This window comes from Seriola dumerili, unplaced genomic scaffold, assembly GCF_002260705.1.
Source record: "Seriola dumerili isolate Sdu_G_001 unplaced genomic scaffold, Sdu_1.0 BDQW01000056.1, whole genome shotgun sequence".
NCBI lineage: Eukaryota > Metazoa > Chordata > Actinopteri > Carangiformes > Carangidae > Seriola > Seriola dumerili.
The window spans coordinates 755,575-782,333 of NW_019174311.1; the positions used below are offsets into that span (position 1 = coordinate 755,575).

The 26,759-nt window shown below is 38.8% G+C and overlaps 1 protein-coding gene across 3 annotated transcripts in view; it reads right to left on the bottom strand.

Annotated features, from left to right (window-relative positions):
- Window positions 1-23,390, bottom strand: part of gnas (GNAS complex locus) — a 39,455-nt gene extending 16,065 nt beyond the window's left edge. The window contains exons 1-9 of one of the 3 annotated variants that reach the window (XM_022741506.1): window positions 22,134-23,390; window positions 17,100-17,172; window positions 12,604-12,658; window positions 12,281-12,400; window positions 4,687-4,784; window positions 1,050-1,104; window positions 496-569; window positions 323-381; window positions 108-228 (exon numbers count right to left, since the gene is read on the bottom strand). In XM_022741506.1, coding sequence (XP_022597227.1) covers window positions 108-228; window positions 323-381; window positions 496-569; window positions 1,050-1,104; window positions 4,687-4,784; window positions 12,281-12,400; window positions 12,604-12,658; window positions 17,100-17,172; window positions 22,134-22,272 — 794 coding nt within the window. In that variant the 5' untranslated portion in view covers window positions 22,273-23,390. Of the gene's footprint in view, window positions 1-107; window positions 229-322; window positions 382-495; window positions 570-1,049; window positions 1,105-1,965; window positions 2,030-4,686; window positions 4,785-10,946; window positions 11,026-12,280; window positions 12,401-12,603; window positions 12,659-17,099; window positions 17,173-22,133 lie in introns of those variants that run through there. The other 2 variants (XM_022741508.1, XM_022741509.1) reach the window with 2 other exon arrangements.
- Between the last annotated feature and the right edge of the window lie 3,369 nt (window positions 23,391-26,759).

Below are 26,759 nucleotides of genomic sequence, written 5' to 3' on the forward strand. Positions count from 1 at the left end.
TAAAACTGAGGATCCATGGGAACACACTTTCCAAGAGACAGTTTTCCAACCATCTTTGCTACAGATCGGCAGAAGACAACAGGCCGACAGCATCTGCCTCTCTTCACCTGTTGTTCCAGATGTTCTTGAAGAGGTTGAGAGCCTCCTGTAATCGGTTTGTCTGATTGTCCTCTCTGATCACCATGTTGTAACTGCTACTGGCCACCACGAAAATGATGGCTGTTACATCTGACGGGACATGAGAGAGAGGGAAAGATAAACAGTTAGGGACAAAGATATGAGCTAAGTGCAGCGAGAGGAAGCAGAAATTAACAGAAGTTACCGTTAAAACACTGAATCCATTTCCGTCGTTCGTCTCTTTGACCCCCAACATCGAACATACTGTGTACATCAAATAAGAGACACTAGTGAAACACCACCATCGTTTGGAGAAACTTTGTTAAAAATCATCATAAACTAGTAATTCACTGGCCTTTTCTTTATGGTTTTACTTACTGGAAATTAACTTTGTCCACTTGGAATCTTGTCTCGAAGATCCCTGAAGTCAGTACTCTGCACCGCAGCAAATCCTGGTGACAAGGATTTATAGGATTTTGAATGCTTGCACTTCAAAATTTGAAGAAAACATTAAACTTCACAAATCACTTCTGTGTCCTGGACTTGTTTTCTAGGTCAGGGTGAAAAGCTTCAAGAAAATGGGACACAAGATGTTTTTATTTTCTGTCCCCATTTCCGGACTTGCACAGGGCAGGTTGGTTAGAGTGACTAAATGAGACTCAACTTTGATGGTTTGGACAATTCTGATAAATTTGGAACTGAAAATAACAACATAAAGAAGCAATGTTGCTCTACTGCAGGTCAAAAATTTCAACTGAAAACAAATGCACAACATCGATCAAGATCAATCTTCAACTCTGGTCCTTTTCACTCTAAAACATGGGTGTATCCTATTAAATTTTGGACTACTGAAATGCCTCTATGGGAAGAGTAGGCATACATATATTGAAGAGTAGGTCATATTAACTTTGTGGTTGCAGAACTTCACCCACCTGATCTGTTGGAGTGTAATCACTCTGTTTCACAATGTCAATCTTGTCTAGAAAGCTGAAGAGATAGAAGAGGAGACACTATTACTCGGACAACATTACTGATCAAATAGCTGCTTCATATGGTTGAGGACTTGTACAGATGTGTTCAGGCACAACAATCAGTAACAAACTAGAATCACCCCCTCGTGGTCGTCTGCCTCCTCCCCTCAGACAAGTTTCAGGTTACATCCCTGTTTATCCAGAGTCATATCATCAACCATTTTTCATTTTGTCAAAATTGCTGTAAAGTCTTGAGTAATGGCTAAAAAGTGTTTTGTGAGGTCACAATGACCTTGGCCTTTGACCTTTCACCACCAAAATCTAATCAGTTTGTCCTTCAGTCCAAGTGAACGTTTGTGCTAAATATGAAGAAATTCCCTCAAGTCATTACTGAGATATTGTGTTCACAAGGCCAAACCTGCGTTTTGAGAGGTCACAGTGACGTTGACCTTTGACCCCCAAAATCTAATCAGTTCATCTTTGAGTCCTAGTGAATGATTGTGCCAAATTTGAAGAAGTTCTGTCAAGGTGTTATTGAGATAATTAGTCCATGAGAATGAAACAGACAGACAACCTCTGAACAATATGGCTGTGAGTCTGACTGTCGGAGAGGAATAAAAACTAAAAGCAAGCTTTTAACATGACAATGGACTTCTCTGCAATGAGCATCATCCCTTTAACAACCATGCATCATGTGTGTTTTAGTAAAAAGGATAAATAAAACGTTCATTCATACTTAACACCTCAACTCGGATATCATATGAAATACAGCAGCTGTATTCCCACATAGGTTCTACATGACACATTGGAAAGGGCTAAAACACAACATTTTGACAATGTGACTGAAACTCTCCACTTAGACCAACATAAATTATACCATATTTTGCTCGGCAGGCAACCTTCAAGGCAGTGGCATCCTCCCTTCACTCTTTCCTTCAATATGCAGGGAAAACACTAAAGCCTTCTTCCAATATGTCAGAAAGCATCAGCATGTGTGACAGAAGGGAGTAAATATAGGTAGAAGTGACTGTACACCTGTCCAAAAATTACAGACTTACTACATGACTTTTATTTATTTGTGTACAAATATAAAATCCAGCTCTCCTACCTGATTGGCTCACAATCAAGACATAATACAGTAGTTGGCAGACAAAAAACCTGAAAACAGTTACAGCTAACAGTTATGACTAAAAAACATTCAATGATCCTGACCACTTTGAGCATCACATGTAAAACAGGTGAGGAACTGAGCAGTGAACTTCTCATCTCACAATAGCAAGAAGATCTAAGGGCATATTTCCCAAAATTTGTGAAAATGACTGAAAACCAAAAAGAAACTGAAGGGAATGGAGATGGTCAGAGGAAAAACTCATGTGCACAGAGCAAGTGAACGTGGGAAGACAGAGAGGAGAGAAGAGTGCATGAGGAGTGAATGTGAAGGAGGGGAAGAAAAGGGAGAGAGGGACAGACAGAGAATGAAAGTGTAGTGGTGTCTGTCTGACATTACATAGCAGATTTCAAAAATAGCTCCCCAGCGCCCTGGCCTCCAGCATGGTTACCATGGAGACCCAACCACAGGTGCTATTAATAGTTTATCAGCTCCCGATCTAGTGCGGCTGGAGTAGCTCCAGAAAGAAGACAGACAGACAGACAGATGGAGATGGAGAAGAGGAAGACAGAGGAAGAGAAGAAGAAAAGCAAGAGCAGGATGAGTTTGTGTTTTTGTGCTGGATGTGTGAGCAAGAAGAGGGAGGGAACAGGAGACTGGGCTGTACCATCTCAACCATCAGGGGGAGAATTTCTCCTCATGTAAACTTTTTAAAAAGACCAAAACCAACCTAAAGTGCTAAAATAAATGCAAATAATATCAACTGAGAGTTATTTACTAGCAAAAAGCTGTTGAGGCTTTGGACTCAAAGTCCACATGTGAGCAAAGGTATCCTCCTCTAACACCACCCGTCCACCTCCTTTAAACATCCTCAGATCTGCAGATGACTCAACCTCAGCCATGTTTGCTCCCAAACACTACAAACTGCTGCTGTTACATGAAAACTATGTCACAACAATCTTTCTTTTCTTTTTGCTTTGGAAATGATAACTGGGCATCAGTGTGTTAGTTGCAATTAACTCTGATCTGTTAAAACACATTCAATATGCTCTTTTGCAGTCTTAAAAACACATATGTATCATTTAGATATGACAACTAAAATGTAGAGATTGAAAGATGCTGGGAGAAACATAGAGGAAGAGGGAATCATAGTCCAAAGGTTTTAAAGAAAGGTGGCAGTGTTGGTCCTAGCTAATAGCTGATAATGTACTGTCTGCTGCATAATTTTGCAACTGTATCTGACATAACTGTCAGATGTGTGTGAGATGTTGAACACATACATCAATAGAGCCTCAACATTTTGCTTCAACTGGTTTTTAAATGGTCCAACTTGGCCCAGATTATCTGCTAGTATTACTCCATATGTGTTGTTAATGTTTATACAGGAAGGAATCACACAGAAGAAACTTTTCCAGTGAACCAATTTTGACTGTAAATAACATTTGGTACACATGGAGACTGAAGTCATTTCTCTGAAGTTAGTTGGTTAAGCCTGTAGTGGTATCCTGTGGCTGTTACTGAAGAGCCAAATCTTACAGCACCTTTGTGACTGTGCATAAACTATTTAGTACTAAGAATTTATCTTGTAAGGACACAGTACGGTAAAGCTGTCGAACATTTACATCAAACATATGTTGTTTGAATATGAAATAAACAAAACCGTACAAGTAACAAGAAACAACACAGAGACTTAAAAAATGGTTTCCTTTCCTAACGTAAAAGTGTTGAAGTCTCCACATGGTGCACATCAAATGGAACAGGAGTATCTGCTCGGGTGCTACTAGCATGAAAGACAAGCCCATGTGACTTTGCCCTGGCTTACTTGTAATCTGGCAGTGTGAACCAACACAAACCAAATAATAAAAGCGAGAACATTTTGCCACTAAATATTAGCATATTAAATAATATTTATTATTTCACAATAATGACTGTGAGACAAAAGAACTCACGGTGGGGAAACTTACTCAAGTTCTTCACATAAAGAAAAAAAACATTGATAAATTGGATTTTTAACTAACATTACATCTAATGTTTTCTCAAGTGTTCACATATTTAGAGTCTCTTTGTCAGAATGTGGTCCAGGGTCAGCTGATCCTCTCTTCTTTGTGCTATGTGATTGTGAACTGGGATTTGGACTGTTAGTTTCACCTTCTTCACTTTGGGCTTAGGACATCATATCTAGCATTTTTGTCAATTTCTCACATTTTATAGACTGGTTGAGAAAATAATAAGCAGATTAATTGATAATACAAATTAATTAGTTTTAATTAATTAATTGCACCCCTAAATCTAATATAATGCCACCAATTTCCTTCAAAAATTACCTGAGCTGAATCAACACCTTTTAGAAACATGGTCAATAAAAACTGATTATGAGCCTCATAAAGACTGTTGGAGCATTTTGTATTGCATATGAGTCTACCTAATAGATTTGCACCTCGGGGGAAAAGGAACGTGACCATGAAGCCGCAGTGGAAGGTAGTTACTTACTATTGTGCACAGTCGATCAGCTGGTACTCGTTGGATCTCTCGTAACACGCCCTGACCCCCTCGTCCTGCCACAATGTCTTCGCATGTTCGTAAAACTCCTGAGGAGAGACAGGGAAACACAGAAATATGTCAATGAGAGCAGGCAGCGACTGAAGAGTTAACATATTCATTCTTGTTTGGGTGCGTTTGCGAAGCTGACACCTGATGCACTGGTCGAAAACTTGGTTAAGATTAAATCACAAAAAGCACAGTCAGATCTGTCTGGTGGCAGGGAATGGAAATGTTACATTACATACTGGGTCGTGAGTACAAAATGTTTGATTAAATATTGTCAGCTGACAGTTCATCTGCTCAGTTAAAAAAGGAAAGAGTTCCTACAAGTAGGAGATGTTCTGTATTATTAACTGTGCATTTTATACCAAATATGACGAAGTTAGAAAAGAGGCCACGGATGTCTGTCATCCACGGTGCGTGTCTGAGGGCACATGGCACTCGTTTCTGTTGACACCACATGCAGTGTACATTGTGCTTGGGCGATGCCTGTATACATCTGTAAACGTCAATAGTGGTGGAGGGAAAGAGCACCTCACTATAGACAGACGCACTGACATGCTGGGACACAGTATGGATTAACCACTTCACTTCTTACATTCTTTGTGCTGACTGAACCATAGGTGTCCTCTGTAGATTTCATATTAATCATGTTAGAAAGCTGCTGAGAACACAGTGATCCTAGCAGTACACATGGGCAGGTATAACAACACACATCCACAGTATGTGCCACACACAGGAGTGTATGTTAACAGCACGCTAGAAAACATCATCACAATAAAGGACACAGTCACAACTGCAGGATTCAAATTCTTCAGAAAGGTAAGTGAAATTAAATGAGTCCTGGTATATAATATACTACATATATTTAAGGTGTTTTTAATTGCATCATGAAGAAAATGTACAGAGTAGATGGTGGTGCCAATAAAACCTCTGAATTTTGGTGTTATTCTAAAATCCTTTTATTTCATTTAACAAAATAAGATCTCTCTCTTAAATTAAATCGAAGGCAACTGGACTTGTATTTGTCTGTGGAAGACGTTTCGCCTCTTATCCAAGCGGCTTCATCAGTTCATCATGTATTGGTCTCTCTAGTCCGCACTAGTCTGACCAAGAAAATGGAGAAGGACCCAGGTATTTAACCTCTTGTGGGTGGGTCCACCAAAGTACCTGTGAAAGTACTGGTTTCACCTGACCATTGTTGTGGTCTCATGTGGACGACCGTCGTTAGGGGTCAGGTGACCCTGTTGTTGTCCCCTGTGAACGACAGTCGTTAGGGTCAGGTGAGCCCCTGGTGGATGACGATCGTTGAGAGTCGTCTGAGGTTATGTTGTTGACCCTCCTGGGTACCGATGAAAGGGCGACATTGTAGATGGGGGATAGATGGTGTCGCAGACCACCTCCCCTGTTTAGCGATGGCCTCTCCACTTTTACATAGATGGCTTCCTTGACTCCCCTTTCAAACCATCTGTCCTCCCTGTCCAAGATTTTGACATTGCTGTCTTCAAAGGAGTGTGCCTTTTTCTTTAGGTGGGAGTAGACAGCTGAGACAGGGCCTGAAGAGTTTGCCCTCCTGTGTTGGGCCATACGTTTGTTTAAAGGTTGTTTAGTTTCCCCAATATATAGGTCATTGCAATCCTCACTGCATTTGACCGCATATATCAGGTTGCTTTTCTGATTGTGTGGTGTTTTGTCTTTGGGGTGTACCAGTTTCTACCTGAGTGTGTTACTGGGTTTGAAACATACAGGGATTTGATGTTTGTTAAAAATCCCCGGAGTTCTCTGAGACCCAGACACGTATGGAATGACTATATTCTGCGTTTATCTTGCATTTTCTCAGCATCCTCCATGTTGGTATTCTTTCTGGAGCGTGTTGTTGTTTTGCCAAAGGTCCAACTCGGATAGCCACAAGTTTCAGAGCTCCCTTTAGATGTTTGTGCTCTTCTGCTTGGCCCGAGTGGAGGTTGGTATGTTGTCAGCCCTGTGTTGCAAGGTTCTGATAACACCCAGTTTGTGCTCCAGTGGATGATGTGAGTTAAGAGAAGGTATTGGTCTGTGTGCGTGGGCTTCCTGTATACTCCAATGTGAAGGCTCCTGTCCCCAGCAAGGTGGACATCACAGTCAAGGAAAGGTAGGTGGTGGTTGTCTTTGACATCCTCTCTTGTGAATTTGATGTTCTTGTCCACTGAGTTGATGTGTTGGGTAAAGGCTTGTAGTTCCCTTCAAGGGAACTCCACAAAGCCATTGGTTTAGGTATGTGGATGACACATGGGTAAAGATTAAAACACAAGATCTACAAGCCTTTACCCAACACATCAACTCAGTGGACAAGAACATCAAATTCACAAGAGAGGATGTCAAAGACAACCCACCTACCTTTCCTTGACTGTGATGCCACCTTGCTGGGGACAGGAGCCTTCACATTGGAGTATACAGGAAGCCCACGCACACAGACCAATACCTTCTCTTTAACTCACATCATCCACTGGAGCACAAACTGGGTGTTATCAGAACCTTGCAACACAGGGCTGACAACATACCAACCTCCACTCGGGCCCAAGCAGAAGAGCACAAACATCTAAAGGGAGCTCTGAAAACTTGTGGCTATCCGAGTTGGACCTTTGGCAAAACAACAACACGCTCCAGAAAGAATACCAACATGGAGGATGCTGAGAAAATGCAAGATAAACGCAGAAATATAGTCATTCCATACGTGTCTGGGGTCTCAGAAGAAACTCCGGAGGATTTTTAACAAACATCAAATCCCTGTATGTTTCAAGATCCTTATTGTTAACACACTCAGGCAGAAACTGGTACACCCCAAAGACAAAACACCACACAATCAGAAAAGCAACCTGATATATGCGGTCAAATGCAGTGAGGATTGCAATGACCTATATATTGGGGAAACTAAACAACCTTTAAACAAACGTATGGCCCAACACAGGAGGGCAAACTCTTCAGGCCCTGTCTCAGCTGTCTACTCCCACCTAAAGAAAAAGGCACACTCCTTTGAAGACAGCAATGTCAAAATCTTGGACAGGGAGGACAGATGGTTTGAAAGGGGAGTCAAGGAAGCCATCTATGTAAAAGTGGAGAGGCCATCGCTAAACAGGGGAGGTGGTCTGCGACACCATCTATCCCCCATCTACAATGTCGCCCTTTCATCGGTACCCAGGAGGGTCAACAACATAACCTCAGACGACTCTCAACGATCGTCATCCACCAGGGGCTCACCTGACCCTAACGACTGTCGTTCACAGGGGACAACAACAGGGTCACCTGACCCCTAACGACGGTCGTCCACATGAGACCACAACAATGGTCAGGTGAAACCAGTACTTTCACAGGTACTTTGGTGGACCCACCCACAAGAGGTTAAATACCTGGGTCCTTCTCCATTTTCTTGGTCAGACTAGTGCGGACTAGAGAGACCAATACATGATGAACTGATGAAGCCGCTTGGATAAGAGGCGAAACGTCTTCCACAGACAAATACAAGTCCAGTTGCCTTCGATTTAATTTAAGAGAGAGATTACTATGACCTGGACGAATGAGAACATTCACAAACAACAAAATAAGACAAATGTCTGTGGTGAGTAGTGTTAAACGCTGAAAATGGATTTAGATCAACAACTGATCAAAGAATATGTTTCAATAAAATGTATTGGATACTAGCTTAGGATATGTGACAGTTTCTGATATTTGATGATACAAGCACATTTTATTTGACACACAAAAGGTATTGATGTACAGCTGTATGTGTGGAGAAGCTGAAAGAATAAACTCACAACTGTAATGTGATGATAACTTGATATTACTGCTGGTCAAAACACACAGGTCTTGGACTTTTTCTGTTACCTTTTTCTGTAGATTAATATGAATTGTATATTGTATTTGATAAGTACATTAGATTAGGAATTTAGAAATGTAAACGTGTGTCATGTGATTTGCCACTGACTAAAGGCTGTTGAGAACCACAAGAATCTTTAAAATAACACCTGTTGTGGCTCATTGCGAAATGCATCGCTCGCAGATTTGTAATCATGTATGATTATTAATAAATGAAGATGATGAAGACACCCCTTGTGTGTGCTGGAATTTCTACTGAATGAATCTTTATAGTATTAATGGATACTGTCGTTGCAATGTGACTATATGTAATGTGGATCAAACAGATGGTCCTTCTGAAGCTGAGGACGTTTGTTCGGTTCGTATTATATTAAATTTTTAACCTGTAATAACATAATCCCATCAGGCTTAAAAATATCACTGAAATGTACCTGCTGTACCTACTGTACGTACCTATCTGACCTGCTCCATTCAATCTCATCCTGTCCAGATTGTGTTTAACTGGTGTGTCATTGCTTAGTGTGTGTTAACTCTGAACACTTACTAAAGACGTGATCAGTCAAAAAAAATCCACATAGTGCTGAAATGATTATTCTATTAATCCATAAATAATCAAGAATTTGACTGAATTTGATTTGATCGATTGAACATTTAAGTTATTTATTAAGAAAAACAGCAAACATTTCCTAGTTCCTCAAATATGAGAATTTTTTTTGCTTTTCTTTTCTTTTTGTAGATTAATAGATAATCAATAGTAATCATTATCTGTGGCCTTAAAACCAAGTAACAGGTATTTTGAAGGAAAGGTAAAGACACAGTGTATTAGAGTGACTCAGCAGTGTCTTCTATGTTTAAGGTAATTAACAGGAACTCTGTAGTCAGTGTGTCCATGAACTGTCCTAATGTAGGGCAAACACTGAATACTTCCTTCTTCACCTTCTGTATCAGTCTTATATTTACACACATTCTGTCATTTAAATCAATTTAAAATAAAACAGATAAGTTTACTGTGTCTAATCCTGTGTAGGAAGTTATGCAATGTTACTAAAGCATAAAAGACTCAAGTGGTGATTTGCCCTTTGACGCCTGTGAGCACACACACACCTCTCTCTTGTCACACACACCTCTCTCTTCTCTCACACAGACAGACAGACAGACAGACAGACAGACAGACAGACAGACAGACAGACAGACAGACACACAGAAACTGTGCTGTGCCATAAACAACTCAACCAACCAAACAAGTAAAGCCCAACAGCAACTGTAAACAAACAATTGTTTCCAAACAGCAGGAGGCAGCTGTGATTTTGTGGCTTAAGAGAGCGTCCCATATGAGAAAATCAGATTTGTGAGGTGTCACTGAGTATGATTCTCGTTTGCTTTTTCACTGTTTACTCACCAACTATAAATCGCTCAGAATAAGGATATGAGCATAGTGCCCACATGTAAATATATAAATGAATAGGCCAATGTATGTGTTGAAAATGGTCACTTGACTCAAACATACTGTATATGTGCTGCCCCCCCCCCCTCTGTGGAATAGAATGGATCATTGTCCTCCATCAGTAACTTTTTATTCATGTTTCTTAGGTCTTAGCTCTTGGTCTTATTTATCTGTTGTTTATCATTATGTTTTTTACAAATTAACACAATCATTCATGTGATGTAATCCAATCATTAATGCACCTGTCAATCATAACCATCCACTGCACTGTAAAACTTTTAATGCTCTCACTTATAGAACATACCGTGGGTCAAAGTTCAGTAACAGGTTCTTCTGTTAAGCTGCTCTGGCTGGGTTGTGGTGAAGAGATGTACATTTATTCTAAGATTAAAGAGAGTGTAGGGATTTGAACTGTGATGTGCTCATCCTCCCAAAGTCAGATATTAACCAGCTGTATGCATGGGTATCGTTAGGATTTTATCTTTATCTTATCCAATCCTTATTGATTCAGCTAAGACTATCACTGGTTCTTTTTTTTTCCCTTTTTTCCTTTTTTTTTTTTTATATAAAAGTGAATAAATTCCGAACAGGATTTGAATTGATTGTTCTGGTTTGTTTCAGCCAGTTTCAGCCAGCAGTTGCTCAGTTTACAACAATAATAAGATAATCAGTTACAGACAGCTTTCGTTGTAGCGTTTCCTTACAGTTCGTTATTAGCTTAACCAGTGCTGTGTTGTTTTGTAAAAGACACCGGGAGTCGGTGGAAGTAACAGATGAAAATATCTCTTTTCTGTTTGTTGTTTGTTAAACAGGTATTTGGATAAAGTTCGTATAGGCCTTTTACACTTTATTGCACTTACAGTAAAGTTCAGTGATAGTTGTCGACAGTAATCTTCAGTTATCTTTACTTCACCTGGTTCTGTGTCCGGTGCAGCCTCTGCTGTGCTGTTTGCTCGATGTGTGTCTGTGTGTGCGCGCACGCTGTGTACCTGCAGCCTTGCCTCTCCCGGAGAGCAGAGAGAGCAGGCCAGAGGACAGAGAAGCAGTGTGACCATAGATGATTAAGAAAATAAATATATGGCAGTAATAGTGACCGGCCGCCACAAATAAATCAATGTACGGCAGCCCTAGATTTATTTACAGTCCATGGTGAGACCATGGACTGTAAATAAATGGACTCAGCCTCTGTGACGTCACCCACAGGTTTTTGAAGAGCGGTTTTGAAGCTCAGAGTGAGCTACTCCACAGTCGCCATCTTAGCAGTTTCTGACATCACCCCTAACTCCCAGCTAATTACAAAATAACATTTTAACATGGGAGTAGGGCTGGACGATATAGAAAAAAATCTTATCACAACAATGTTTTTCATATCAGTCGATATTGATATATATCGCAGTATAATGCAAATCACTATTTCTGTCAAGCTTAATGGTTCGTTTTTACTCCTAAGTGAGATGTGAAGATATCATAAAGGTTAATTTTGGTTTAAATATTACTTATTTTCTGTCAGAAGTTGAACATGACAAATACACTGTAGAATATTATATTACTGTATTTCAAATAAATGAAAAAGGTATATACTATAAACTAAAATCTTAACTCTGACCATCAAAAGCTTCTTCTAGGACTGTAAAGGCTTGCATTGTCGTGCTCTTAGAGGATGGAGCTGCTTCAGATGATATAAAACATTAGTGGTATTAACTGTCTTTGTGGGAACATGTTTTCGACACAATTTGCAGTGCATGCTACTCTGCTTCTTATCAGACTTTAATTAGCCAAAGTATCTCCACACTACAGAATTCCTCTGACCCTTCTTTTCAACGATATCATCGTCTTTTGAGCCTTGGGCAGTGGCCGTTGGGGTTTCTTCTTCAGTAACACTGTCGCTCTAGTTTCTTTAACATTTTCTGCCGTCATTTTCTCTTTTATCTCTCTCCCACTCCTGACGTACTGGTGGGCACAGCAAACATTAGCGCATGTGCCGGTAACGGCTGCTACTCCAATGCTCTATCCTGTGTGCATCAACCTAACCTGACATGGATGTAAATCTATTCCAGCGACATGATTGATTTGGTGCAACGCTATTCTCATTATCATTGGCTGTTCATGTTTTCTGTCAAAACATGGATGAATGAGTTCTATCAACGTTGTATCGACCATGTCTTATATTTCTATTGAGGAAAAGTTATTTTGCGATGATTATGTGTGTGTGTGTGTGTGTGTGTAGTCTGATATTGTACTACTCACTGATGGAAACTCAAAGTCCTTCTGGTTGACGAGGTTGAGGACGTATTCGATGCGGTACTGGTTCTCTGGGCTCACCAGCTGCACTGGCGGTGTCAGGTGGCTCATAGCTGTTACTATGGTCTGTCACAAATATACAAAACCAAATAGAACACATTTATTTAAATGGATCACAGACAGATGGCAGACGAATAAGATTTTGAATTTTAAATGAAAAAGAGGACTGTTTACTTTATCTGCTCATATGTCTCAACAGTTCAATTAACCCTAGTAAAAATATGTTTTCATCTGCTACAAGCAACAATTACACCAACACAACCACTTACCTCAATAGCCTCTTTAATATTATTTTTGATGTCCTGAATTTTCTGCTTCTTCTCTCTGAAACAGGTAAAAAGCTTCAGTGACAGTCATGTCAGGGATTATTGCTGTACAGCAGTAACATACAGAGTCAGACTAAAGGTAAGAAATACAAAATAAAGAAAGTAATAAAGAAAGACTGAGATCAGATGTGGGCTACAAAGAGTTTTCAGATTTTCAAGTGGGCCGTGTGTTGGAAGAGGAAGGGAAACCCTGATTTAAACTATACAATCTCAAAAAGAGTGAAAAATGAATTACGGTAATATCTAATTTAAATCTGTCTTTAAATTACTTATGTCACAGAAGTGAGAACATTTCAGCAGCTGGAAGAGGGAAATATTAACATAAAAACACATTTGTAAATCAATTAAAAAAACTCAACTATGATAAATATTTTCATATGAACAAGGGGTGAAAATAATACTTGCATGTGAAAGGGGGCGTCTTTCAGCTCGTTGTTTTGGCCCACAAAATGCACTGTTTTCATTCAGCCTCACCGCTTTCATAAACATCAGAGATCTTACATCAGTTTTTTAGGATCTTAGTCTTTCTTTGTATTTGTATTTCTTACCAGTTCTGGGTATAATAAATATCTACTAATGATTTTATTGCAGCCAAATTGTCCAACTCAGAGTAAAACTGCACCAATATGTAGCTGCAGACAGAACAAGACACTACGGAATATTACAATAAAAATAAATCTGCATAAGTGTGACGGTTTCCAATAAATTCCTGTTCATGCAGAGTGAGAATAACAATCTGACAGCAATAAGTAAAACAAAAACACTTAATTACATAATTTAAAATAAAATTACTATTGATTGCATAATGTTGATCACAGTGCACTGTTACTACCACTCATCATTCTCAAACTGACATCTATGGTTAGGACAAAACTAAAATGTGATTTACAGGCATCATAAAGGACACAGCGCTTACATTATCACTACTCTGCCACTGCTTATCTTCTCTTTAACACATACAAGTGTAGTTTAGTTAGCAAATAATGTTTTAGTCAATTAAAAAAAGGTAGAGGGAGGGAGTTCCATGTTACCATGACATGGTAAACTCCAGTGCGCTGCATGAAGTTTGTTTTTGATGTGGGAGGGACAAACAGACCTTCATTGGCACGTGTGGTAGAGAAATTATGTCTGTGTTGTGTGAAGGATAGCTGCTTGTACTTTTGGTCTCTCTGTGACAGAAATTAATCTAATAAAGGCAACCAGAGGACCACTTGGTCTATCTTTCACCTTGAGCCTGCCAGGACAACAGCACATTGTGTTTACAATAGTTCTATGTCAGTGACAAAGGGCGAGATGGGCCTCTTTGTTCTGTGCCAGTTTTACCTTTTTATAAAGGGATGCTGCTGCACTGCTCCAAATCTATACACAAAATGTAGAAGATCAGCAGATAACTGAGAGACCACTGCCAATTTAAACTTGGTTGATTCATTTCTTTAGACCGATGCGATTTCCATGCTCATCTGTTTGATTACTGAAGACGAAGGCTGCACAATTGTTTCACACCTTCAAACAGGTAAAATCTATTTGGGGGTAATTGTTATAACAGTCCAGGTTAGGGCTGCATGACACATCAGATGGAAGTGGTTTCTAACTCACTCTCTTACATTTAACAGGCTGTAGATTGTCCATAGGGGGGTGCTGTTTTGTTACAGTCACACTAGTTGTAGTCATGCCAATTTGTACCTCATATATACAAGGGGAGTAATTGCAGTAGCAGTTTAGACATGCAGATGCAGACATGTCAATGTTGTCACCTACAGACAAACAAAGTAATCACTACAGTTGGACACTGTCTCAAACTGTACTTTCTCAATAGCCCAAACTCTCATACTGAGTGCATACACATATGGCAAATATACCTTCATGGGCCAAGCTGCCATGAAGCTACACTACAATAAGCCTGTTTTCGCCTTTCATAGATACCTGTCACAACATTTGCTCTCTCGCAGATGAATTAATAACATGAACATAAAAACAAGAGGTATAATATTCCAATTACTAGAAATTGTAGCTTTGACAAAAAAAAAAGAAAGGCACAAACAAAATTCACAAGTCACAACTTATTTCCTTCACAGATCTGGTTCAGAATTTGGTCCAGAAGGGCTTGAATTAAACTACAGTGTGTTGTTATATTCCCACTACAATAATTGTATGTATTGGACTGAAAAACACACACAGACGTGAATATAATTTGTGTAATACTCATTGACAAATAGTAACAGAGCCTGAGAGGTCACTGTGCACCAAGAAACACAAGAGAGAGTGAGAGAAAAAGAGAAAAGAGGGGGTAAGAGAGAGTTTATTGGGTTAGGAGGGAGATTGAGAAGGCCTTGTTTACATTTTCAACATGATAGTCATTAAAAATCACATGGTCGTGTGTGTGCGCATTCTCTAGCTTGGAGAGTGTGACTGATGTCTGTGTGTGGCTAGAGAGAGGGGAAGAAGACTAGAGGACACATTTGTCACATTGACCATGTCTAGTCATACATTAAGGTGAATAAAAGCAGACAATTAACAGTAAGATGTAAACGAAGATGACGGGGACTTACGAGCCGATTCTGAAATCAATATGACAACATTTTTGTCATAGTTCGATGTGTCATAATGCAGATTTTTTTCTAATCTTATGATAAATGATCAAATTTATGATCATTATATTTAAGTGCACAGAAAAGGCACAGCTGCTGAAAACAAATGCAAAGCACGAATGCACAAAAACTGGCACTCCAACCTGGGGCTGCAACTGAGGACTAGCAATTAATGGATCGATTGTTTTGTCAATTAACTAAGCAATAGTTTAGTCCAGTGGTTCCCAACCAGTGGTGGGCCACAAGATATTGCAAGTTGGCCAACAAATCATCTGCGAAACAGTACAATTTTGATGAAAAGATGTACTTATAAAAAAAAAAAAAAAAGCAAACATAAATGATGTTTTTAAATGTTTTAAAATAAAATGATCCTTAAGAACATTAAAAATATTTCAAAACTCCTGTCTTTTTTTGACAAAAACAACCTCAACTGTCAACCACTTAACAGTTCCAGTAATGAAGCTGGCAGAGAGAGAGCTGAGTCAGTCATTCATTCCTTTTCCAAATCAGGCCAGCAATTGGAACCAGCAGTCTTCCGGTCATAAGCCAATTACTCTGACCTTAAGGTTACCGCAACACTCAATACATTCACCCAATGTCTTTTATCACTAATGTTACCGAACTCTTTCAGTCTCAAATCAGTAAATTTATGTTCTGCCTCAGGATCCAGGCTCATTAAAACATATTACTATGCTTGTCATGTGGAGACCTACGAGCAACGAGCCTGCAAGACTGTTGTTTTGGTTTTAATAGAACTTCACAAACAAAGATGATTCATTGTTACACATTTGAAAGATGACATTTGAGCGCAAAAAAAAAAAAATCAACCGGATAATCCAACACAATGTCACAGTTCAGACTCAGAATTATGATGCAGGATTTGTTTATGTGCCTTGTCAATGAAGACACCTACCCACCCCTACAGACACATATATTGACTGACTGACTGACTGACTGACTGACTGACTGACTGACTCTCTCACACACACACACACACACACACACACACACACACACACACACACACACACACACACACTCACACACACACACACACACACACACAGTTCAGTGTTATGGAGTCACGCGCTGGGTCATACGCTCTTGTCTGCCTAAGGTGCTGATTTTCTCTTCTAATCTTGCAAAGAAGATTCCATCCTCATTACAACCACCAGACCAATACATGCCAAGTCACTGACATACAGAAACAAACACAAAGATGAATACTTCAGTTTTTCCTACTGAAACAAGCAAGTATGCCATCTGGAAAGCAAAAAGCTAGAAAAAGAAAACAGCAGAATTGTAATCTTTCATAAGAAACACTTGAGAGTTGTGTGTACAGACTAACTTGAAGAACTGTAAATGAAAGAAGACCAAAAACAGACAAATCAATTAAGCAAAAACAGTGGGACGTCTAGAAGCGGCATGTCTTCTAATAACATGAGAAAAATAGTATCTGGAATAATAATTCCAGCAGCTAGTTTTATTCTTGACTATATTGTATATATAACAACATACAAGCTAGCACCACAGGGATTAGCTCACTGAAAAGAAGCCAAAAACAAGTGTGTATGTGACAAATTGTCCATCATCTCTTCCTGCCAATATTGATATATGTTAAATACATAACTTCAATGCTCTAGGCTTGACTTTGCAGGGTCAAACATCAATTTCTGCTCTGCAGTCTGACTAGCTTCAATGTCGATGGCAGAGTTTTGCCAAACACACTGTTACTTTGGTCTCTGTGAGGAGGTGCAGATTCAGCCAGGGCACAGGTGATTCACTCAGCAGATACTGAATAAACTCTACTTCTGATGTGCACTCATGTTCAGCAACTCATATCACACTCACTCTGCATTGAAGCCGTTGACATGTAGGATTCTCATCTGTTTCACTATGGTGCTCTTTCCTGACTCTCCAGCTCCTGAGAAAGAGAAAGAAGAAAATATGGATCTGTTGACATGTGAAACAAAAACACACACACATATATATATATATATATATATATTTGGGACATACATCATACACATTTGCCTGAAATACCACTTACAGTAAGCGTATAATAGTTCCATTCCCTGTATGTGGATATAAGCATTGTACCTGGCTGAAAGTTCTTAAATTCCTAACATTGGCCTCTTGGCTGTGACTTACAATGCTCTATTGGAAACTTTCAAATGACAAACACCAGATTTCATACACAACTGTGACTGGTTTGGGAGGGAAACTCGTGGTAGAGGCAAGGACAGTGCTGCTGTCTGTCGTGGCTGAAATAATAAAGTAAACTCCACTAGATACCAGAGTTATAAGATTACATTTTTAGACTTAATCATGACTACCTTTAGACTCTTCAATGGAAAGTGAGTTTAACATTTCCCTTTAAAAACAGGTACTATAGTGTTAACTACAAAAGAGTTTGACAGACAGTATACTCCACCACTACTATAAACAAAGCTGAGTTAGGCATACAGCCAGAAAAATAAGACAGCTTAACCACCAAAAAGTTTCATATTTATAATTTTTCCACTGCTTCGATGAACACCACCAATATACCATTGCCTTGCTTGCCTATGACAATAATGTCATGTGACTGATTTTGTGACATGCAGTTTGGTTTATTGTACTTTCTATTAGAGGATCTCTTTGTACAGTTACTCCCTCCTTTTGTACCACTACACAAACTGACCTCTTCAAATTTCTGAATTCCCATCTCTCCACTCATGCTAAAACTCTTTCTGCTAACAAACAACTAGTTCAGAAGATCTTCATATGCCTTCATATCCTGTGGAGAAATTATTATCACAGGGTATAAAGTGAAAGGAGCATGCAATCGTGGTTTACGATTCTTATGGTCTATATAATGTACCTTTGTTAGCTAACAATCACAATTAGTGAATCAGCATTCATTTATTTGGCTGCCAACAAACAGCAGAAGGCATTAAGAGAAAGTGTCAGAATGTAGTTAGTTGGCTGCATTCAGCAGGTCCCTGGATGGTTGGTGTGTATCTGCTGTAAGAATGAAACTTGCAGCCCTTACTCTGTAATGTGAAGCCTACAGTATATACAGCTGTATGAGTGAGCAACATTTACAAGTTGCAGTTCTTTCACACCGTGCAATGCTTTACCTATCGCTTAAACATTTTTTACTGTTCAGCTGTCTGCTCTATTTTATCTTAATTTTGTATTTACAACTGAAGTGAAGACCAAGAATTAACAATGACTCAAAGATTTTCCTTATATGAAATACACTTCATATGTTAGGCAAAAAGATTAGAATATTTTGTACATGAAATCAAAACTTAAATGGTACTCTTCTTTTAAAGTCCAAATGTAAAGTTCAAAAGTGCACCATCAAATCAAACAAACATCAATCTTCACGACACATTGAAGCTAATATTGAATCTGTCTTATGAGTGAAGATGAGACTAGATCCATCTTTACTAACAACATTAATTCTCATTTTATTGCTGCTCTGAAGCCTACAGTTCATGGACTACAGAAAATGCACAATGTCGGAATTATTATACACTATCCTTGTACAGCGATGTGCCTCATTTCAAGATGACGTTGCTTGTTTAAAGCTAAATCTATAAAAACATTTTAGCCTCAATATGTGGCTAATGGACATGTTTGGATGGGCAGGCTGTGGTTTGTGTTCCCTCAGGTGAGCTGGACCCCCTGCTGAGTTTTTGGTGACTTTTGGAGGAGTGATTAGGGTGAAAACAGGCAGTTATAGCTGTGATTATTCTAAATATTATAATTTGATATAAAGAGACAGGGGTGAAACCTCAAAAAGGAGACTTTAACCTCGGCCATGCTGGATCTTTCTAATGGTTTCTAATGACATTGTTTGTCCAATGTTTTTAAACTGTATTTTTGGGTAAAAGTAGGCACCTGAAAATCTAAACTAATAAAAAAGATAAATAAATAATATACCACTTATTTAATGACAATCCCACTACTGAGTGGTTAAACTGACTGGCAGTTTGAAATAGTTTTATATTTGTAGGTTTTAGCCAGCATTTCCCACCCATGAGATGTACTTGTGGCAGTCAGACAAGCCACAGAACGGTCTGGGACTTGGGCATTATGGTGGCTCAGCAAGCTACAGCACATACCATGAACTCATAACATCATGCTCTCAAACCTGACTGATGACCTAATGTAACAAAGTCAGCTCTCCCACTTCTCTCCCATCTCCCTGTCTCTTCACACACCATACTGTCTGATGAAGCGAAAATGCCATAATATCTTCCAAAATAAAGGCATTAAAAGTGAAATACAGTAGTGTGGTGGTGATTTGTGCTTCTTGTGTACTAGAAACCATTTTGGTTGCATGTTTAAAAACACACTGAATCACGTTGGGTACTCAACCCGAATTTTTATGAGTAGCAGCAGAATGTGTCCACAATACAAAGCATGAAGAACAGTTCAGTAAAAAAAAAGGTGGCCATCAAAGCATGGTCAGATTCTAAGACTTATATAAAATGATTTTTGAATGGTGTGTCTTAATGTATACCATATATATGTGTGTTTTGTTTATGCAAAGTTTTCATTGAGCAGTTTGTTTAACAGCATTAAACACTGCATTTGAGAAGTTTGAGGAACCTGGCCATTGGTTGTTATCATATCTCCAAAATAACAAAAATCTGTTTGTTTTGTGAAATAACCTTAATGAACTCAAGTTGGGTGACTTTTACAACACAAAATATCAAAACTGTGTGCAACTGTCATCACATGAGATCAGACCAGGTACAGCGGCCATTTAAGTTAGGGATGATACTACAATCTACCGATATTCTCAGGGGAAGCCTGTATTTAACTGGGAATGTTGTTGTTTCTTCCCTTGTAGATATTATGAGACATGGAAACACATAGACAAACGTTGCCACTGGAATGGAGACACAGACGGAAACTGTGCCATGTGTCAGTGAACAGTCAGAGAAAAGTCACCAACTCTGACCAACTAAAATGTGAATTATCTCTGGGGCAAGATTCAACAGTCAATTTAACATTCACTGTAATAAGCTAACAGATAAGTAAAGCAGGACTTTACCATATAACAAACATTTGCAGAGTTTTGTGCACACAGGATTTAGTCTTTGATTTGCTAATATTGTGGCGATATTACATTAGAACTGGACTTATTATTTTACCATCAATACCATCAAGTTCACTTCAATTATAGAATGTCAAGGAAATGTTTAAATGAATCTATGGTCATCTTAGGTAAAAATATAAAGATAGATACACTCAAACAAACAGACTCAAATGACCTCACAAGCAATATGGTAATCAATGCTCCTCAGGTTGTTGTTGTGCCTTTTTTGCTCAATCTGATAGATGTATTATTAAAGACACAACATTAGGAAACTTCACTAAATTAAAAACATAAAAGTCCTTTGTTGGATAGGAAGTCTGAAGTTTAGAGGATGGATTACTTATCCTCATCCTTGGTAGAGGTTCATTTGTTTTAGTTCATAATTAGAGACCAATATATCCATGATGCTTTAAGGAATGTTAACTGAGGATCATTATAAGTTCAAAATAGAGGCTCTAATCTGTAAAAATGTTATTTGGTAATAAATTGATTTATATCTGCAACCCCTTAATGAAACAGGCTACTAACAAACCCTTTAGACTTTGATTGGGTGATATATTTAACCCAGTGTAGTTCTAGTTGCAGGATACAATTAATCCAATGAACAACAACTTCAGCTGTTGAACAGACATGCACAAGTTTTGTTCTGCAACAGACTGCCCATGTTTGTGTGTCACCTACAAATAACACAAAAACTGAACAACTGTGTGTCATGTTTACGTTCCTGGGTGAAACTTTCACTGCTTTATTCTTTATGGCAAGAATGTGGATTGCACTATTTCAGATACTATGTTTTCCCAACATGGATAAAAATCAAGCACAAGGCCTTGCATACATTTTTCTCAGCAGCACCACGATTGCATGAGAGTGACCCTTTTATTCTTCATTGGGCTTTTGTTCCTCATTTAAACCTTATCGTCCAAAATATGCAGTGTCATACAATACACCTCCCTCCTCATTGGCATTTTTGTAATCAAGTATTAGGATTTTTTACAAAGAACACTACGACTTCTCAGAAGTGATAAGCCAGCAAATAGACATACGAGGAGAGTACAGAAGAGAGTGGAGCAGGGAAAGTTAGACACTCTTATTTGTCTCTTATGTAACGTAGAGACCCAGCCCACCTCCAGTTCACTCTGACAGACACACACAACCACATGTTCATTTCTTCATCAGGTACATTTTAGTGTGTTTTCCTTTGCAGTCACATTATCTCAAGGCTACAAACCCACAAACTGACATGTAATGTAACACTTGTGTTAGTTTAGCCAACTTTTACCTGCTTGCATGATTAGGACTAAATGAGTGCTGTAGGCTGTGCTGTGTGTTCCAACTGATATGGTTGAAAGGGACATTTAATAAAAAAATAAATTAAAAAAAACATGCATGAATTACCAATAAATTCCAATAAAAAACAGTTTTGATTGATGTCTGTGGTTGCTTATTCTATGATGACCACTGACAGCAGTTTACCCACCTCACATATTTACCTCTACATTGCTGTACACTCTCAAATCAACCTGTGGACTTTGTTGCAGCATGTTTTGGTGTTGTTAGTGGTAGACTGCCAGTTTGAAAACAACATGCTGAAAACCCAGGACAGTGCTGCATTTTCAGCCTTATGCAATGGCAAAGTCACACTGTTGACAATGTTTCCCAAAACAACATCCCAGAAGGTTATAGAGGGAGGAAGCAGAGCCTCAACTGAGCAGACTGAGGCCTTGTCTGTGAAGCAGCAAGCAGAGAAAGCAAAAATGAACAAAAATAACATACATCATCACACTCACCTAGAAGTAGTAGTCTGTGTGTTGCTCTGTATATCTGTTTGTCTTTTTGGAGCTGCTTCTCTATCTTTTTGTTTGCTTCTCTTTGTGCCTTCTCTTCATTTCTCTGGTCTTCGGTCTTACTGTTGCCCAAACAACCCATCTTCCCGCAAGAAAAAAAAAAAGGGGGTCCAGGGGAGGAGGAGGAGGAGGAGGTGGAGGAAGAACAAGAAGTAGAGGTGGAGGGGGGTATGTAGAAAGAAAAATAAATAAATAAACTAGTCTAGATCCCTCGTTTGACCCGTAGATTTGGGAGCAATGTCACCCACATTTACACCGTTCAACGTCCCTGGTCTGCTCCAAACACTGTCCGTGGTGCAGCACTGGATAAATTATGTGTCCATAACGCGTATTTTGCTGTCAGAGAAAGGGCAGGATACTGTTGCTGACGACACCGAGGCCGCCTTCTCAGTTTGCTGAATCCTACTCGGGCTTTTTCCTCCTTCACATGCACTGTAGTTTTTGTTTAGTTTCCCCCACACTCCCCCCGTCACCTGTGTAACGCTGAGAACTGTAATCCACACTTCTGTTAAAACACCAAAAATCGGGGTTTCACCTCAAACGGAGGCAGAATCAACAGCCTAATTTGCATTTCCAAAAGCCCGGGTCTTGCGTCTCACTGCTGCCCATGACAAGAAGCCGAACACGGCGTGTCCGAAAAGGTCGTCCGTGCTGTGGCGCGGCTCGTTTCCTCGTCTCCCCTCATGATAAACATTTTCAGAGGTGAACACTTATGCTATCAATCTGTTTCTCTGTCTCCCCGACCACTGTCTACGTCGGGGCCCTGCAGGATAGGAGGAAGGAAAATAATATTTACACACAAACGAGCTACATGTGTGATATTCTCATTGCTTCCGTCGCCATCCGGCTCCTTTCCATTCTCTGCATCAAATCAGCCCTAAACAGCTCCGAACTCACTGCGGTCGTCTTTTCGACAGGATCCCCACCACCTCCAATTCCGGAGCAGTCCAATATATCCCGGTTTGTCCTCCTTATTTGTGATGGCTCTTCCTCGCTGTTTTCTCCTTCAAAGGGCCTTCTCCCTCTCTCTCTCTCTCTCTGCCCCTCTCTTTTGTTGCTGAAATGTGTTATCAGCCCCTCACATCACCACCGAGCCTCCAAAACTGCGCACCGATATTGTTTTTTTTAATTGCCGGCTCGGCCCGGATGAATGTCTTCAAGAAAAAAAAAACTTTAAAAAAAAATGAAAAAAGAAAAGAAAAAGAAAATGCCACCAAGATGTGAAAATCCCTCGAAATGTATCCACGTTCCTTGCAGGTGAAAAAAGCTGCCCCCGCTGTCAGGCTCAGTTTTTATAGCCTACATACGGCCCATGTATATGCACACACTTTCATGTAAACATACAGACACACACACACACACACACACCACACACATATATATATATGTATATATATATATATATATATATATAATTATATATATATATATGTATATATATATGTATATATATATATATATATATGTGTGTGTGTGTGTGTGTGTGTGTGTGTGTGTGTGTGATATATATATTATATATATATATATATATATATATATACCTCTTGAATCCGTGGTGGGGAAATAGGCTAAAGGCTTGAGACTGCATGTGCATTTACATTCACACAAAATAGGACACGGGGTTGTTGTAGCAGCACATTCCCACCGCGAAGGCCGCTCCCCTCCTGGCCGCTGGTTGTGGAAGGTGAAAGACAGAAATAAACTATTCTTGGAGGTTATTATGTTCTCCCTTTCTCTCTCTCTCTCTCTCTCTCTCTCTCTCTCGCTTTCTCTTTCTCCGAGAATAGTAGCTCACATTGAAGAGATAGACAGCGCTGAAGAGAGACGGGGTGGGGCCACACGACGCTCATTGAACCCTGGGAAGGAAGGACCGAGAGAGGAGGAGAGGAAAGGCCGCTTCGCCTCGTCACGTGGCTCGGGCGCGGGGTAGCGTCAGCGTCAGCCATAGACTGTATATAAAAAGGCGTCAGCGCGGCTCTGCGTAGAAAACGGCGCCCTCTTCAAAGAAAAAGACAGCACACCGGTCGGAGGGTGGGAGTCATGCACAGCAGCCGGGTCAGGGGCTCTTACATGTCTCTGAACAGCCAGAGGAGGGAGAGATAATCAGATCTGTGACTTTTGTAAAAGTAACACAATAACAATGTATAAATACTCTGTTAAATATTTCGAATAGTGGAAGAATTAGCGGCAAAATGTACTTAAAGTACCATAAGTAAAAATAGGTTACTCGTCATGCAGAATGGCGTATTTTATATATTATAATTAGATTATAATTAAGCATTAATGTTCAAGCATTACTTTAATGTTGCAGCTGGTTAAGCTAATTTGAACAACTTTTTGCTGGGTATCTTCAGGGGTGGACAATAACAAAGTACATTTACTTCAGTAGCCTACATATATATATAGTAGGCTATAGGCTATATATATATACTGTGTATCTGTACTTTCCTTGAGTATTATTTTTTGTAAATTAGTGACGTTTACTCCACTACATTGAAAGACAAGTATTGTACTTTTGACTCCACAAAATTTTTATGAAGGACTCTTACTTTAAAGCAGAGCTTTTACTCAGTGAATTTATTTTATTTTATTTTATTTTACAAATGTGATCATAGACCATAAACTGTGTTCATCACAGACAGGAGAAAAACCAAAACAATTCTTTACCAGAGCACCACAGCATTATCTGAAGTCCATGTTGGAAATTTTAGAAATAAAGAAAGATTCCTCTCATTTTAAATGTTTGCTGTGTTTACCACAACAAACTTCATCACTGCCTATAATAAAGAAATATGAAAACAATAGCTCCTTTTGTTGATTGAGTTGTGTTTTTATGACCATTTATACAAGCTTTTTATTCTACAGGTTCTACAAGTTAGTTCTGTGGAACAATACAACAATATGTTGACATAAAAATTGCAGGCTACTTTTGAATACTTCAGTATTTTTAAAATCAAGTACTCCAGTACTTTAACTCTAAAAATCTGACTGAACAACTTTCACTTGTATTGGAGTTGGTTTTGACCAGAGGATACTATGACTCAAGTAATGAGGTGGTGTACTTTGTCCACCTCTGGGTAAGTGGTAACTACAGCTGTCAAATAAGTATAGAAGAGTAAAAAGTACGATACTTGCTTTGAAAACTGGAAAACAGGTCTAGACAGTCATAAAATGGAAATACTCATGTAAAGTACAAGTATCTCAAATTGTAACTAGGTACTTAGTAAATGTACTTTGTTAAAGTACATTCTACTACAGCTAATCACACAGGACATGACAAACTCTCCAACACTAATCCAAATTAAAAAATGCACTCACATTACTGACATTAATAAATAACTTTACATAATTAAACATATAACTAAATATACTGATTTAAAAAACATTGTGAGATGTGTACTTAGCAAATATGCATTTTTGTGTATTTCATTTGATCATGATTGAAAATATTGGCCCGTTTTGCAACTGCCACCCATATCCACAGTGAGAACGTGAACCAGGAACTTCACACTGTGAGGCAACAACAGAGCCACTGTACCTCTCTCTTTTCACTGTCAAACATATATTATTGTGTTATTAGAGTTTTGGGGACGTTTTAGTATTTATACATACAATATAAACAAAATGATTTATACGACAGGATGAACACTGCACTTGGTGGCTACTTAAAGGGATCAGTGTGTGTGCACAATGTAACCAGCCAATAGATACTTTCTTTTTCATTCAGACCTAGCAAGTTTGTCCAGATTGTGGTTACTAAAGTTTGTGCAACAAGATCTTTGTGAAGCTTATGATATTCAGTTTTTGCTCCCCAAATGACAGTTACCCATAGCCATGATATACACTCTTCATATTAATCTCACAATTGGAAAATTGGAAATTAAAGCAACAAGGTCAGAATCTTTAATATCGTCAAGAGGTTATCTAACTATTTTTGCACATTTATCATACTTACAAACCTTAAATGTTTATAATTAATGTCAAAAGAAGTTGTTATAATAACTAAATGTTTATATACAGATCATATATGAAGTTATTTTTGTCATTTAAATAAATGAATTAATGAATATGCAACTGCTAGAATGATAGTAGGCCTAGTTACTTCCTGAATGGGATTTTACAATATTTTTTGGGATACATATAGAAATTCTATAAATTTAAAACAGTATCAAATTAATTGTGCTATTGAAGAAAAGGTTTATAATGGTTACAGGAACAGTTGCTGTTAGGTCTCATAAACACTAGGTGGTAGCAGTCTTTTAACTGAACAGAAATGTCTGGGTTAATTCATTAGCAGCCAAATTATAATGGAGTAATTCTCATACATTTCAGAATATATAAAAAGGCATTTTTGATCGAAATGTATGTGAAATGACTTTGAAAAGTAAAACTGGCTGCCTATTTTTTGTCTAAATACTATAGAATCTTCTTTGAGGTGAAGCATCATAACATAGTACTGTAATAACCCATCACTGGTACAAAAGACTTATAATTATCATTTGCAGCAGTACTACAGTGTATGTCCATATCAGACAGAAGCCATTGCTGAACAGGTCAGAATTTAAGTAG